The following is a 14652-nucleotide window of genomic DNA, read 5'->3' as shown; positions in this document are numbered from 1 at the left end:
AAATAAACATTATAGTTGAATTGAGATTAATTGTTCAAAATGACTTGTAATAAAAGCTACATGACAACAAAAGAATGCTCTAAAAATATTTTTCCAAACCAACAGGTGTTGTTTCTCATTTTTTGTTTAATCTTTTGCATTAAGTCTACACTAAACAAGGAAATATATATGATTTGTTTCGTTTGTTGTTTAACGCTGCACTCAGTAACATTCCAGCCACATGTCAGCTGTCTGTAAATTATAGAAGTGAGGTGAGGTGAAATTGGGTTTAACGTCGCGTCCAAGATTATTGCACTTAAATAGCGACGTGCATGCACGTGTGTGTGTGGCTGCTTGTACTAGTCCGGACTGATGCCGATTTATAGTGCTAGCCCACTGAGATACCATGCCGCAGTTTAACATGAATACCCCACTCAGACACAGTATACTGACTCCAAGCCAACCAGTCCTTGTTTTAGCCCCTTAATGCCGAGTGCCAGACAGGGTAACAACAAGTACCATCTTTAAACGTCTTTTGGTATGACGCGGCCAGGGATCGAACCCCGGACCTTCCGCTCTCCGGGCGGACGCTCTACCACTAGACCACAGAGGCGGTTGTAAATTATAGAATCCGGACAAGACAATCAAGTGATTGATATTGTGGGCAACAATGACACATAATCAACCAAGTCACCAAGCCTGACCACCTTCTCCATTTGGTATCTCTTATGACCAGCATAGTTTCCTGGGTTCCTATAGCAACCCAGAATCCCCAGGGGAAATATGAAGTTCAGTCACTAGGATCAAGTTAAGTCACGAAGTCTGACTTACCTGTGCAATGTCTGTGGGATGTTTACAGAATCCAGGCAACAAGGACCAGATCTGTTGCTGTAAGGCCTCGTAGCTTTTAGCGGCAACGACATTCTGCTCCGCAGCACACTGCTGGGCTGCAGAAGGACAAGACAAGTAGCAGTCGTTGGAGAGTGAGGAGGTTTGATGTAGCCTGTATTAATATTCCAGCACTATCAACGCAGGGACACTTAGAATGGACTTCACACATTGTACCCATGTGGGGAAGTGAGTAAAGGCTGGTGAATTTTTATGATGCTTGTTTAGTGTAGACACGAACCATTATTGCAAAATGAGACTGGGGTTGGGATTTGATGTGTATTGTATGGTTCCTCCCCATCCTGGCTCTCCACATCTCGCTCTCTCTCTCTCTCACTGACTGCCTCACACACACAGACACATACAGAGACACATACCACAACATTGTCCTAGAGGCAAGAATTATGAAGTGAAGAACCACATGTTTGTGTTCGTCCCCTCTCCCTCTCCAAACACCACCCTCACCTCTCTCTGTGAACCATGCAGCTAGAGGCACGAAGTAGGACGTGAAGAAGCCCAGCTCTGTGTTGCTGACGTTGTCCCCATCACCCCCAACCCCCTCCAACACACACGTCGACCAAACACCACCCTCACCTCTCTCTGTGAACCGTGCTGCTAGAGGCAGGAAGTTGTCCCCATCCCCCTCCAACACACACGTCGACCAAACACCACCCTCACCTCTCTCTGTGAACCGTGCTGCTAGAGGCAGGAAGTTGTCCCCCCAGCCCCCTCCCACACACACGTCGACCAAACACCACCCTCACCTCTCTCTGTGAACCATGCTGCTAGAGGCAGGAAGTTGTCCCCACCCCCCTCCAACACACGTCCACCCAACACCACCCTCACCTCTCTGTCTGAACCATGGTGCTAGAGGCAGGAAGTTGTCCCCACCCCCCTCTAACACACGTCCACCCAACACCACCCTCACCTCTCTGTCTGAACCGTGCTGCTAGAGGCAGGAAGTTGTCCCCACTCCCCTCCAACACACACGTCCACCCAACACCACCCTCACCTCTCTGTCTGAACCGTGCTGCTAGAGGCAGGAAGTTGTCCCCCCAGCCCCCTCCCACACACACGTCCACCCAACATCACCCCTCTGTCTGAACCGTGCTGCTAGAGGCAGGAAGTTGTCCCCCCAGCCCCCTCCCACACACACGTCCACCCAACATCACCCCTCTGTCTGAACCGTGCTGCTAGAGGCAGGAAGTTGTCCCCCCACCCCCCTCCCACACACACGTCCACCCAACATCACCCTCACCTCTCTGTCTGAACCGTGCTGCTAGAGGCAGGAAGTTGTCCCCCCAGCCCCCTCCCACACACATGTCCACCCAACATCACCCTCACCTCTCTGTCTGAACCGTGCTGCTAGAGGCAGGAAGTTGTCCCCACCACCTTCCCCCCACCCCCCTCCCACACACACGTCGACCCAACACCACCCTCACCTCTCTGTCTGAACCGTGCTGCTGGAGGCAGGAAGTTGTCCCCACCACCTTCCCCCCACACACACCTCCACCCAACACCACTCTCACCTCTCTGTCTGAACCGTGCTGCTAGAGGCAGGAAGTAGGACGTGAAAAAACCCAGCTCTGTGTTGCTAACGTTATCCCGGAACACAGGAATCAGCCAACTTCGAGGGAAGTCCGGGTCATCTCTGGAACAAGCCAACACTAATCAAGGCAATACTGAGCAAAGAATAGTTCTGGGTTGACAAATCAAACATATCAGTCAGAAAAAGAACACTGAAAGTTAAAAACATAAGTATTTGCAAAATACGGCAGTCAAACACCAGCCTTACCGGGCTTACTAGCTAAAACAACTGAAACTTTCTTTCATGATAAATATTGATGAGATGAGTATGAACACTGTAGCTAGGTTACCAGTACTGGCAGGTTTAGAAGCACATATTAAACTTCCAACCATAAACTTTTAGTACTATCTCAACAGGTCCACTAAAAGTAACGGGTTGGTGTCTTCATACTAAATGACTGCATCTTTCATAATGACCATCTCCTGATATCATGTTGTTGATCTGCAGATGTTATTAAAGTCCAGCGATAGAGTTTGGCTTAATGCCACATGTCTTTCAATTTTAGCACGTCATGTCAGCTTGATGTTGGAGCAGAGGATGAAGTGATACTGATCTTTTTACCGCTTTCCTGAAACCCATTACCAAAAGTATGGTGCCGACAAACCAAGAAACATAATCTGGGATTCGAACCCATGACCATAGACTTCTGGCACGCCTAAGGGACGCAACTCTGTACAGCGAATTTGCTTTGACAACTGGGCCACCTATCAACCTTCCCATGCAAGAATGGCTGACAATGTCCACATATAAAAGCCTTCACCACAACAACTATATTGATCCCCATTGCAACCTCACTTTGTACCAAACCCCAGATTATATCTCTGGTCAAAACCGCTTTCATTCAGCTAAGATTTTATCAACATATCACAATCAAAACAGAGTCTGAAATGAAACTATAACTGTTGAGACATCTTACCCATCACCAGAAATCTGAAGAGGTACAGCGTCTAAAAAGAGACGAGGTCCCATGGCCTTGACTGCTGACCCCAGAGCAATGTCAAGGTCAACTCTGTAGGCAAAATGAGGTGTTTCCCTCAGATCAGCCATAGACAGGAGACACTACAAAGAAATGTCACAACCAATGAACGCAGAGCATCTTCAGTAAAAGTGCGTAAATACAATTACACACTTTTCAGGGGGTCAATACATGGTTTTTTGGACACGAGAAAAACAATATCTCAACTACAATTTCGAACATGATGAAAGAGCACTTACTTTCTTCAAGAGAGAGTGACACTGTTTCCCAAATGCCTGAAAGTACAATGAGATACAATTCATGCTATGGCTTCATTTCATTTTCCTGTATATAATGCGCGCCCGGGCATAATGTATGCACTCCATTCTTGGGTACAAGTCTCGGGGAAAAATTGCTATTCCACTTATGTGACCCGCCAGGAGAAAAGGCAGACTATGGGTACTGGGATACATTTGTACTGTGACGTCATAAAGAAAGACGTTTGACGTCAACTTACTTCCGTAAAAATTGCTATTAGTGCAGATGGTAAAAGAATATCATATTTTTCTCTCGTAATGTAATTAAAACAATATTTCAAAGCATTTCAGCACACATGTCCACTTTCAGGTAATCAGAGAATATATCGAAAAACTGCCATTATTACATAAACAGTAAAAGGCCTGAAAAATGAGTCCAAACGTGGATGCCATGTTACTCTATAGTGAATATGAATTGAAACTGATTAATGGTGCTTTTGTGGTCCTAAGATACTGTAACTTTAAAATGCAGTAAGAAGTCAAAATGTGAGTTTTCATCCATAAGGTCCCTTTATCTCATGGTTGGTCACATATAGCGATAGTCAAAAACTACATTGCATCGCTTCAGGTCAACGAACAAACTTGAAAATTGTAAATGTGACATTTGCGATAAAACACTCGACATGATGATTTACAATTTCAAAAGTGTATTTTATGTTTTGCAAGGCAGTAAATACAGCAGAAACAGCAATCAGCAGTACACACATTTTCTCCCCGATCTACCAGTGATTAATCACTGCTGTTAACAGATACCCAATATTACCCCCTCTAAACAGGTATAGTTTATAGTTTAAGAAAATATGGTACTCCTTTAGGCCATGAAAAACCCACTAAAGTTTCAAACTAACCACTACAACAATATTCCTAAGTTCTATTCATAATCTCAACGAATAAAGGGGAATCTATCATGGACGCACAATGATTCCGAACCAGTTATCAATGTTCTAAGTTTGCCACATATTGGAACTGAACAAAACTGACAGAAAATGTAACTCTTGTAAATATGTTTGTCTTGTTCAAGCAGGACTAGCTACAAACTCTGAAGGCCAGTGAAATAAGGTTTACACTAGTGATCTGGGCTAGTCTTAAGAAGAAAACAATGAGCTTTAACAAAACCATGACAGATCAGTTCCTGCTGCTACCGGTAGTTCGCTCACCTGGAAGGCCGCCGCCCACACCTGCAGTACCGGCCCCCATGCGGAGTGATACTGGTAACTAAGGCCAGTCTCCAGGGCCTTCACAATCTTGTGCACAGGAGAGCTGGATCCAGTCTGAACCAGTTGAGTCAGGATATCACCAGATGGAGCCAGACATTCTTGTAGTAACAGCTAGGGACAAGACAATCAACATATTCAAATAACAACAGGGTTTTTTCCAACCTTCCAGGGGTGACAATAACTAATTGACAGACTGGATTGTCTAGCATGGATGAATGAGCGAGTCAGTCAGTCAGTCAGTCAGTCAGTCAGTCAGTCAGCATGGTTTTATGCCACTTCAAGCAATATCACAGCGGGGAACACCATAAATGGGCTTCACACATTTTAACCATTTGGGGAATCAAACCCAAGCCTTGAGCATGACGGTCGAACCCTTTAACCATTAGGCTACCTCACAGACCCTTGCAGATGTGACCATTTAGGATGAAAGTAAAGGAATTCTTGACATAATCATGAACAATAATGAGGATGTCTTGAACATGTAAGGCCTAAGTAAAGAGGTATTACAAAAATGCTAGGATTCACTTATGGCTCCCGGGTGGAGCCTGCTAATGAATTTTGATAATTTTTATTCATAGAAACACATGAAAATAATTATGTATCCGAATATTACCTTGAGTGTGGCAGATGCACACTTGACAACATCCAGTCTGTCAGAGAGGAGGCAGGCCATACAAGCCGACACCAGTTTGGGCAGATGACTCACACACAGCCGTGGGTCCAGTCTGAAGACATCAACACATGTCCAGTTAGTTCACACTTCATCAATGATGAACCCAAGCCAACCATGATGACACCAGAGGTACAGGAGCTCACCTTTACTAAGTGACACAACAATCGGATAGTTTTGAGTGAGGGAGTTGGGTTTAAACCCGCTTTTAACATTATTCCTGTTATATCGCGGCGTGTCAGCTTAATGTGGGAGGACAGGCTGAAGTGATGCAGGTCTCAGACCCACGAGCACGGGTATTGAGCTGACAAATCTAGAAACATAACCAAACCTACAATCATAGGTTTCTGTCGTGCCCAAAGGAGGCAACTCTGCTCAGCGAATCGCGACTTAGACGACTGGTCCACTCGTGCCCCCTCTGATAATTTTATGAAAGTGAGCTAAATTTGGAGAAACCATGAAAATTGAATGAATCCAATTGAGTGCATGCAAATTGAATGAATCCAATTGAGTGCAAATGTAGCAGTGAGTGAGTGAGTGAGTGAGTGAGTGAGTGAGTGAGTGAGTGAGTGAGTGAGTGAGTGAGTGAGTGAGTGAGTGAGTGAGTGAGTGAGTGAGTGTGAGATAGATGGGTTGGGTTTAACGCTGCTTTTAACAGTATTCCAGTTATATCACGGCATGTCAGCTCGATGTGGGAGGAAAGCCCAAAGTGATGCAGGTCTTAGAAGTTTACCACTTTGATGAAACCCATAAGGGTAAGGAGCTGACAAACCTAGAACCGGGATTCGAACCCACAATCATAAGTTTCTGGTGTGTCCAAGGGAAGCAACTCTGCACAGTGAATTGCGGCGCCTTAGACGACTGGGCCACCCGTGCCCCCGATAGCATGTACAAAGTTCTACACTCCAATTTTCTCTCCTCAAAACGTAAGGAAGGAATCATGATAATTTATATATTATCTTTGTTTTCACAACTGTCATACAGTCAAGGCAAAGGTGTGTTTCATAGTCAAGTCAACAAATAAGTGATTTTTTTTGTGTCTGTAGATGCTTAAGGGCAATAATTTACGTGAGGTTGGTGTTAGGTAGTGAGACGACGGGCATGAAATATTTTCAATATGTTTGCCTCAAAGGGGAATAGCCATTTTACACAAAGTACAATTTTTTTTACACCAATAACTCCATAAATGTAAAAACATATAGAAGTCAATTATTATAAATAAATATGTCAACAACAACTTCACTGACTGCTTATCGAATCATTAAAACAAGAAAACTGTAGACAACAATAGGAAATCAGTGACATCGCAATAATGAACACAAGCCCCACCCATTCTATTTTCAGCCAACCAGAAATCAGTAGTGGGCGTGGCCTAGTTGTCTTTGGTTTAGGAAACGAACACACAAAAAATGCTTGTTTAGCCAATCAAATGCCACGGAATTGCTTGCAATTTAGTTATTAATTATTGATTGGCTGAGACACTAATGATCAGTTGTTAGCTCACCTGTACAGGTTGACATGAGCCCTCTCCATGACGGCGAGCCACGCTCGGACCGGCTGGCTGTCACTCTCCGATGGCTGGTAGTCATACATAGCCTGTAAACACAACATTGTTACAGACTGTACCAGGTTTTGTGACACAGAACGCTTCATACCATGTGAACTACCAAGGTCTTCATACCATGTGAACTACCAAGCTCTTCATACCATGTGAGCTACCAAGGTCTTCATACCATGTGAACTACCAAGGTCTTCATACCATGTGAGTGAGTGAGTGAGTTGGAATTAACGCTGCTTTTAACATTATTCCAGTTATATCACGACGTGCCAGTTTAATGTGGGAGGAAAGACCGAAGTAATGCAGGTCTCAGACGTTTACCACTTCGGTGAAACCCACGAGCACGGGTATGGTGTTGACAAACCTAGAAACATAATCTAGGCGAACCGGGATTCGAACCCACAATCATAGGTTTCTGGCGTGCCCAAGGGATGCAACTCTGCACAGCATATCATGGCGCCTTAGACGACTGGGCCACCCATGCCCCCCATGCAATCAACTAATCCACCTCATCCACATTGACAAGCAATTGAGTTTATAACCCAAATTATAACTAATCGCCAGAAGCGGAATGGTTGGCATCTCTAGTTTTCCCCTCCTCCCATTTGAATTGGAACATATGGATGAACGTACCGTGATGATCTGTGCATTAAGCTCTGCGGACAGGCATGAAGATTTAGGTTGGGAACTGAACAGACCATGTAGAGCCTGAAGACCACACGACCGTATCAGCTGAAAATAAACAGTAGTAACAATGGTAAACAATCAGATGTCTTACACGTTTTGATTGGTTTGTTGGTTTGTTGTTTAACGCCGCACTCAGCAATATTCCAGCTATATGACGGCGGTCTGTAAATAATCGAGTCTGAACCAGACAATCCAGTGATTAATATCATAAGCATCGATCCACGCAATTGGGATCGATTCTTACACGTTTTGAAAGACTGCTTATATTGGAATACAATCAATGATGTTTTACATTGGAGTCAGGCTACTTTCACTATTTGTAAAAAAGTAGACATGAATTGATATGCACCTAATTTTGAGGGATAATCCTTTCTTTCTTTATCGTTTAACGCCACACACAGCAATATTCCAGCCATAAGATGGCGGTCTGTAAGTTATCAAGCCTGGACCAGACAAACCAGTGACTGACATCATGAGCATCAATGACATGCATCAAACAAGTCAACAATCCTGACCACCTGAATCAAAAAGTTGCCCCTTCCAACCAGTATAGGTTGCTGGGGACCAATTCTAACCCGGAAATCAACACAAAGGGTCTCCCACTTACCACATTGCTGACAGTCATGACCTTGAGAATTGTCTCACAAACGACTTTGACGCTTGACTGAGCGAACTCTCCTATTATCTCCTTCAGCAGCGTCAACACATGCAAGCTGTCTACAGCATCTCCAGTACCTATAAGAGAACATGGTTGATTTCAACAGCACAGACAATTTCGAATGAATAAATTCAGCCATAATTCATAATAATCAGTGAACCGTAGTTCCATTCACACTTGATACAGAGCTCATGATAACTTTTTGAGTAATTGAGTTTTAACTCGAAGGTTTCTATTTTAATTGGGTTATTACATTTTTCATTGGGTAACCAATATTTTATTCACTCACCTATTTATCACCCTATTGGGTTTTCCCCCAAATGTGTAAATGTGTAATGAGTAAATAAGCTTGTAATTGTGTTTTGGAAATTAGCTCCGTTGTACGCATGCTGAAAAAGTTTCATTGGGTATTTACGCGTGCTGTTTTCAAACAATTCAGTTTTCCATTTAATGCATGCATTTCTTTACGCAAGTTAATTGAAAGTAAATGGGTTTTGAATAATTTTGGGGAGTCTTTTACACAAATACTCAGCATCTCTGTAGCTCTGTTTATAAGACGCCTTAGTACAGATACTGTCCTATTTCTGTGAACAGAATATGCCCTGGCCTTATAGTTGACTATTTTGTTTGCTCGTCAGCAATATATTCCGGCTAAATGATGGCAGCAAATAAATGATTAAATCTGCACCAGACAAGCAAGTGATTGATAATATGTGCAACATCCCATGCTATGGTGGTACAATCACATGATGTCAACTACCGTATTTTCTTGAGTATAGTGCGCACCCATGTATAATGCACACCCCCCTCTAGCGGGTTCAATATTTTGGAAAAAAAGAAATTTGAATATTATGCGCAGAAAATGTTTACACCGTACCCTTTCAGCGAAGTCCGGCAAAAACGGGTGCTGAGAAACTTCGTCAGTACAAATTCGAAATTTGAGATAAAAAATCACCAGACATGTTTATTTACCGTTTAAATAGTATTTATTGTTCTGCTAGGCATTGTTTTATATTTAGGGATTAGGATTACCTTGCGTATTTTCTCGTAAACTAAGCTGGAAACAGCAATCAGCTGTACACACGTTTTCTTGGAATCGACCGGTGATTCGGTCAAGACACACCCAATGATATAACTTTATAAGATTTTTAATGCAAGGATCGGCAACAATTGTATCTGAAACTATTTTATTTATCAGGAATAATATATTCCATTTTTTTCTTAATTATATGCAACCTTTACTAAACATATTTAAAATAATAATAACCCTAAGCGAAGCAGCTGATCGCTATTCCCGGGTATTATTTTTTACATGGAACATGTCTGACCAGTCACCGTCAAGGCTCACGCGCACGTGATCACGTGATCGCGAGAATTTTATGTTGACATAGAATCGTCAAACAAAAACAAATATGACTTTTAACGAGTCAAAGTATGTCATTTATGATATATGTATCCATTCTCTATCAACTAAAGTTTGTTTCAAGGCGTCAATAGCGGTATTCTGACCGTGGTTGCTGTTAATAACGGTGAGTTGTGCGATCTTCCGATCGCTTCACACACGATTTCGCCGAAATTAATAAAAACAATATTATAAGGAATTTTGAATAAAATCAATGAAATAAGTTACAAACATAAGTCCAGATATACAAAGAACACTTTTTATAGCCAGACAGTGTAATTACATAATTATTTTGCATACTTCAGTGTGGATTTGTTGACATGGTATTTCCTGTGTTTCGTGCTCACGGTAATGTCTTTCCATGGGGGACAAAAAACATCCAAACTCATAATTCGTGTATAATGCGCACCCCCTTCTACACAGCTGTGTTTTTTCGAAAAAAAGTGCGCACTATACTCAAGAAAATACGGTAGTTAGTGAGTTAGGTTTAACGCCGCTTTTAACATTATTCCAGTTATATCATGGCTTGTGAATGGGGCCTACCGGGATTCAAACCCACAATCATAGGTTTCTGGCGTGCCCAAGGGACGCAACTCTGCATAGCGAAACGTGGCTCCTCAGACGACTGGACCACACATGCCCCCCATGCAATCAACTAATCCACCCTTTTCCTTAAATCACCTCTTTCGATAGGCATATGTTGTTATTCCAACCTGGGAGCCCCCATAAATTTATTCTAATACATAATGAGTGAGTTTTACGCCACTCTTTGCAAAATTCCAGCAATAACACGGCGGGTGTCTCAGTGGGCTAGCACTATAGCAACTGCATAAGTCTGGGTTAGTAGAATTAGTCAGACAGACTTGTCCAGAGGTACCAACATCATCCACCCACTCCAGCCTTACCTCCACTCTCCTCAATCTGCTGCACACAGTACTTGGCTGTGAGGGAGGCCACAGGGTGATGGGGGGGCGGAGTCTCTCCCTGGGTCATACACAGACTGGCTTTCAGCACGATGTTAACCGCATGGTGTGCTGACTTTCTCACCTAGAGACACAAACAGTGACAATGTAGGACAATTGGGAGAGCAAACTTGAAACGCAGGGTTATTAACAGGTCGCCTTGACATAGCTCAAATACAACCGCAGCATTGAACAAGTCATTCCCGGTGTTGCTAGTGTTACCATGACTACGACAGTGTTGCTACAGTGTTATCATGATTGCTCCAGTGTTGCTACAGGGTTCCTAGTGTTGCTACTAAATTACTCCTACAGTGTTACTACAGGGTTACTACAGTTACAACTTACAACAGTGTTACTACTGGTTACTACAGTATTATGAGCATTACTACAGTGTTACTAGTGTTACTACAGTTACAACTTACAACAGTGTTACTACTGGTTACTACAGTATTATGAGCATTACTACAGTGTTACTAGTGTTACTACAGGGTTACTACAGTTACAACTTACAACAATGTTACTACTGGTTACTACACTTTTATGAGCATTACTACAGTGTTACTAGTGTTACTACAGGGTTACTACAGTTACAACTTACGACAGTGTTACTACTGGTTACTACAGTATTATGAGCATTACTACAGTGTTACTACAGTGTTACTACAGTTACAACTTACAACAGTGTTACTACAGAATTATGAGCATTACTACAGTGTTACTACAGCTAAAACTTATGACAGTGTTACTACTGATTACTACAGTGTTACTAGTGTTACTTCAGTTAAAACTTATGACAGTGTTACTACAGAGTTACTACAGTGTTATGAGCATTACTACAGTGTTACTAGTGTTACTGTGTTATTATAGGGTTACTACAGTTACAACTTACGACAGTGTTACTAGAGGGATACTACAGCATTACCACAGTGTTACTACAGGGTTACTACAGTGTTACTAGACATACCTTTGGTTTCCTGTGTGTGATGAAGGTAAGAAGCCCTGTGTATATCTGTTGTGTAGAGGCGTTCGACCACACGGCGACCTCTTGCACTCGCAGAACGGCTGCCAGACTTAGAAGCAACTGAAATGTATATCATCTCAGCTGCTGATTGCACATGATACAGCTTATATATCTATAATAAAGATTTGATTAATAATATGACAAATAATTACATATTTCATTAATAACATGGTCTGAGATTACAGGCTTTATTGACAGCATGATCTATATAGAGATTTCATAAATAATATGATATATAATTACAGATTTCAAAGACAAAATAATCACTACCTACAAATTTACACTTGTCAGAGGTGTACTCAAAGTACGTGATCTAGACTACCAGTTATCTTTCATTTTTTGTGGAAGCCTGAGTGGCTGAGTGGGTTAGATCACTGACTTTGTGTGCTGGCAATTAGGTGCCTCACTCTGGAAAGTGTGGGTTCGAATACCAGACGGGACTCAACCCAAAAAAAGTACAAGAATCTGTACTTTACTAAGAAAGCGTTATCCCAAATATAACATTTGTTACAATTTTAAATGATAAAATGAGAGTTTTCAATAAAAATGTGATGAATGATAACTAATTCCAATGACAATATTATCAACAATTATTAATTTCATTGCAAATATTATCTAATATTACCGATTTCAACAATGAAGTTGAACTGGCATCACTGTATTTTGCAAGCATATCAAGTATCTGCTTGGCTACTTGGGAGAATCGACTTCTCAAGACTTGTACGGGAACTCTGTTGATAAAAAGTATAAAGTATATTAGTTCACAAAATTACCCTGATTGGGGTTGGCCAGAGATTTTTCATCCATGAGCTAGAGAAGAAAGATAACCCTTTTCATGTGTATTTCGACAGCTTGTGTGACACTCCCATGGGCTTCTATCACTGCCAAAGGCCCAAAACATTTGTTATTATGAATATCAGTGAGTGAGTGAGTGAGTGAGTGAGTGCGTGAGTGAGTGAGTGAGTGAGTGAGTGAGTGAGTGAGTGAGTGAGTGAGTGAGTGAGTGAGTGAGTGAGTGAGTGAGCTTTGAACAGTATTCCTGTTATACTACGACGTGTAAACTTGATGTTGAGGAAAGCCTGAGAGATACAGATATTAGATGTTTACCACTTTGGGGAAACCCAAGAGCATGGATATGATGATATGAAACATAATCAGGGCCAACCAGGATTCGAACGTACCATTATAGGTTTCTGACCAAGGGACACAACTCTCCACAGCCAATTGTGGCACTTAAGATGAAGACTAGCAATGACATAACCCAGTTCGTAACATGCATCACTGGCATGGTTGATGCATGTCATCATATCACAACTGCATGAATCAATCCCAATCGCTCAATTAATCAAATCACTAAACAGGCCGAGTTTGACCACACAAGGAGCGGTGGGGTAGTGGTTGAAGCGTTCGCTCGTCACACCAAAGGCCCAGGTTTGTTCCCCACATGGGTACAATGTGTGAAGAGGGGTAAAACAATTGCAATCTGGAATTCCACATGTTTCTACATTTTCACAGAGAAGGGACCATGGGTATTATGTAAAAAAAAACTGGTCATAACATTCCTGTTTGATGATGGCTGCTCATCTGTCCCTCATACAATGGTGAGTGAGTTGGGTTTAACGCCGCTTTTAACATTATTCCAGTTATATCACGGCGTGCCAGCTTAATGTCGGAGGAAAGCCCGAAGTGATGCAGGTTTCAGAAGTTTACCACTTCGGTGAAACCCACGAGCACTGGTATGGTGCTGTCAAACCTAGAAACATAATTGGGGCGAACCGGGATTCAAACCCACAATCATAGGTTTCTGGTGTGCCAAAGGGACGCAACTCTGCACAGCGAATCGCGGCGCCTTAAACGACTGGGCCACCCGTGCCCCGCCACATACAATACTGGGTATTATAGCTAAAATGGATAGAATTATCACTGAACTGCCCGCATGTTATCAGAAATGAGCGGGCCACTGCAACTTGATAGTGCCCTCATATTGCTTGACGACGGGCCAATATCATTTCTTTCTGACTATGCACCCATTTCTTCTGATTTTTCATATGGTTGAATAAATATATAACTTAATTCAACTTCAGTGTATGAATGACCAGATTGTTTAATACGTGTATCTAAATACGTTTTGCTAGGGCTATGCTAAAAATGTTCCGATTCGGACATTTTGAGACAGTGGGTACCCGGGTAGGGTCGGGTAATAGGGGGACGGGTACCCGGGTAGTAAATTTGGACTCGTCACAGCCCTAACACTCACCTTTTCATGACAAGACTAAGGAGGTATCCAATCGCAGCCATTGACTCTTCCCCTTCCGCTGTCTCCAGGGCCGTCATCTACAACAAAATGCTCAACATCTGCATCTAACAAAAAGTCTATAAAAAGCCAAGTCGTCTAAACTCAGAGCAAACATAACAATGTTGCTCTGAATGCTTTGCTCTTAGTAACCTCGACGGCGACTGGCTGATTAGAAAGTTCACCTGATGCGACCTTCTTTCGACCTCCCACAGAGAGGTATTGTATTGGAGATTGTATGAGTTAGTTGCTGAGACGGTTATTCAAAATATTGAGTGAGTAAGTGAGTTTGATTTTACGCCGCTCTTAAAAATATTCCAGCAATATCACGGCGGGGGGCACCAGAAATGAGCTGAACAAATTGTACCCATGTCGGGAATCGAACCTGGGTCTTCGGCGTGACGAGCCAACGCTTATACCACTAAGGAACCACACCACCCCCAGAATGATGCATCAG

The 14652-nt window shown here is 42.6% G+C and overlaps 1 protein-coding gene across 1 annotated transcript in view; it reads right to left on the bottom strand.

The window, feature by feature from the left end:
* LOC124146056 (RRP12-like protein) overlaps window positions 1–14652 on the bottom strand; it is a 45017-nt gene that overhangs the window by 25506 nt on the left and 4859 nt on the right. The window contains exons 4-16 of the mRNA XM_048393390.1: window positions 14160–14236; window positions 12528–12633; window positions 11846–11962; window positions 10825–10966; window positions 8467–8594; window positions 7806–7904; window positions 7119–7210; window positions 5558–5669; window positions 4885–5055; window positions 3671–3706; window positions 3372–3514; window positions 2397–2518; window positions 811–926 (exon numbers count right to left, since the gene is read on the bottom strand). Coding sequence (XP_048249347.1) covers window positions 811–926; window positions 2397–2518; window positions 3372–3514; window positions 3671–3706; window positions 4885–5055; window positions 5558–5669; window positions 7119–7210; window positions 7806–7904; window positions 8467–8594; window positions 10825–10966; window positions 11846–11962; window positions 12528–12633; window positions 14160–14236 — 1461 coding nt within the window. The remainder of the gene's footprint in view (window positions 1–810; window positions 927–2396; window positions 2519–3371; window positions 3515–3670; window positions 3707–4884; window positions 5056–5557; window positions 5670–7118; window positions 7211–7805; window positions 7905–8466; window positions 8595–10824; window positions 10967–11845; window positions 11963–12527; window positions 12634–14159; window positions 14237–14652) is intronic.

This window comes from Haliotis rufescens, unplaced genomic scaffold, assembly GCF_023055435.1.
Source record: "Haliotis rufescens isolate VD_foot unplaced genomic scaffold, xgHalRufe1.0.p SCAF_12, whole genome shotgun sequence".
Taxonomy (NCBI): Eukaryota; Metazoa; Mollusca; class Gastropoda; order Lepetellida; family Haliotidae; genus Haliotis; species Haliotis rufescens.
Note: the sequence above shows the minus strand (reverse complement) of the source record. Positions and strands in the feature narration are given on the sequence as shown.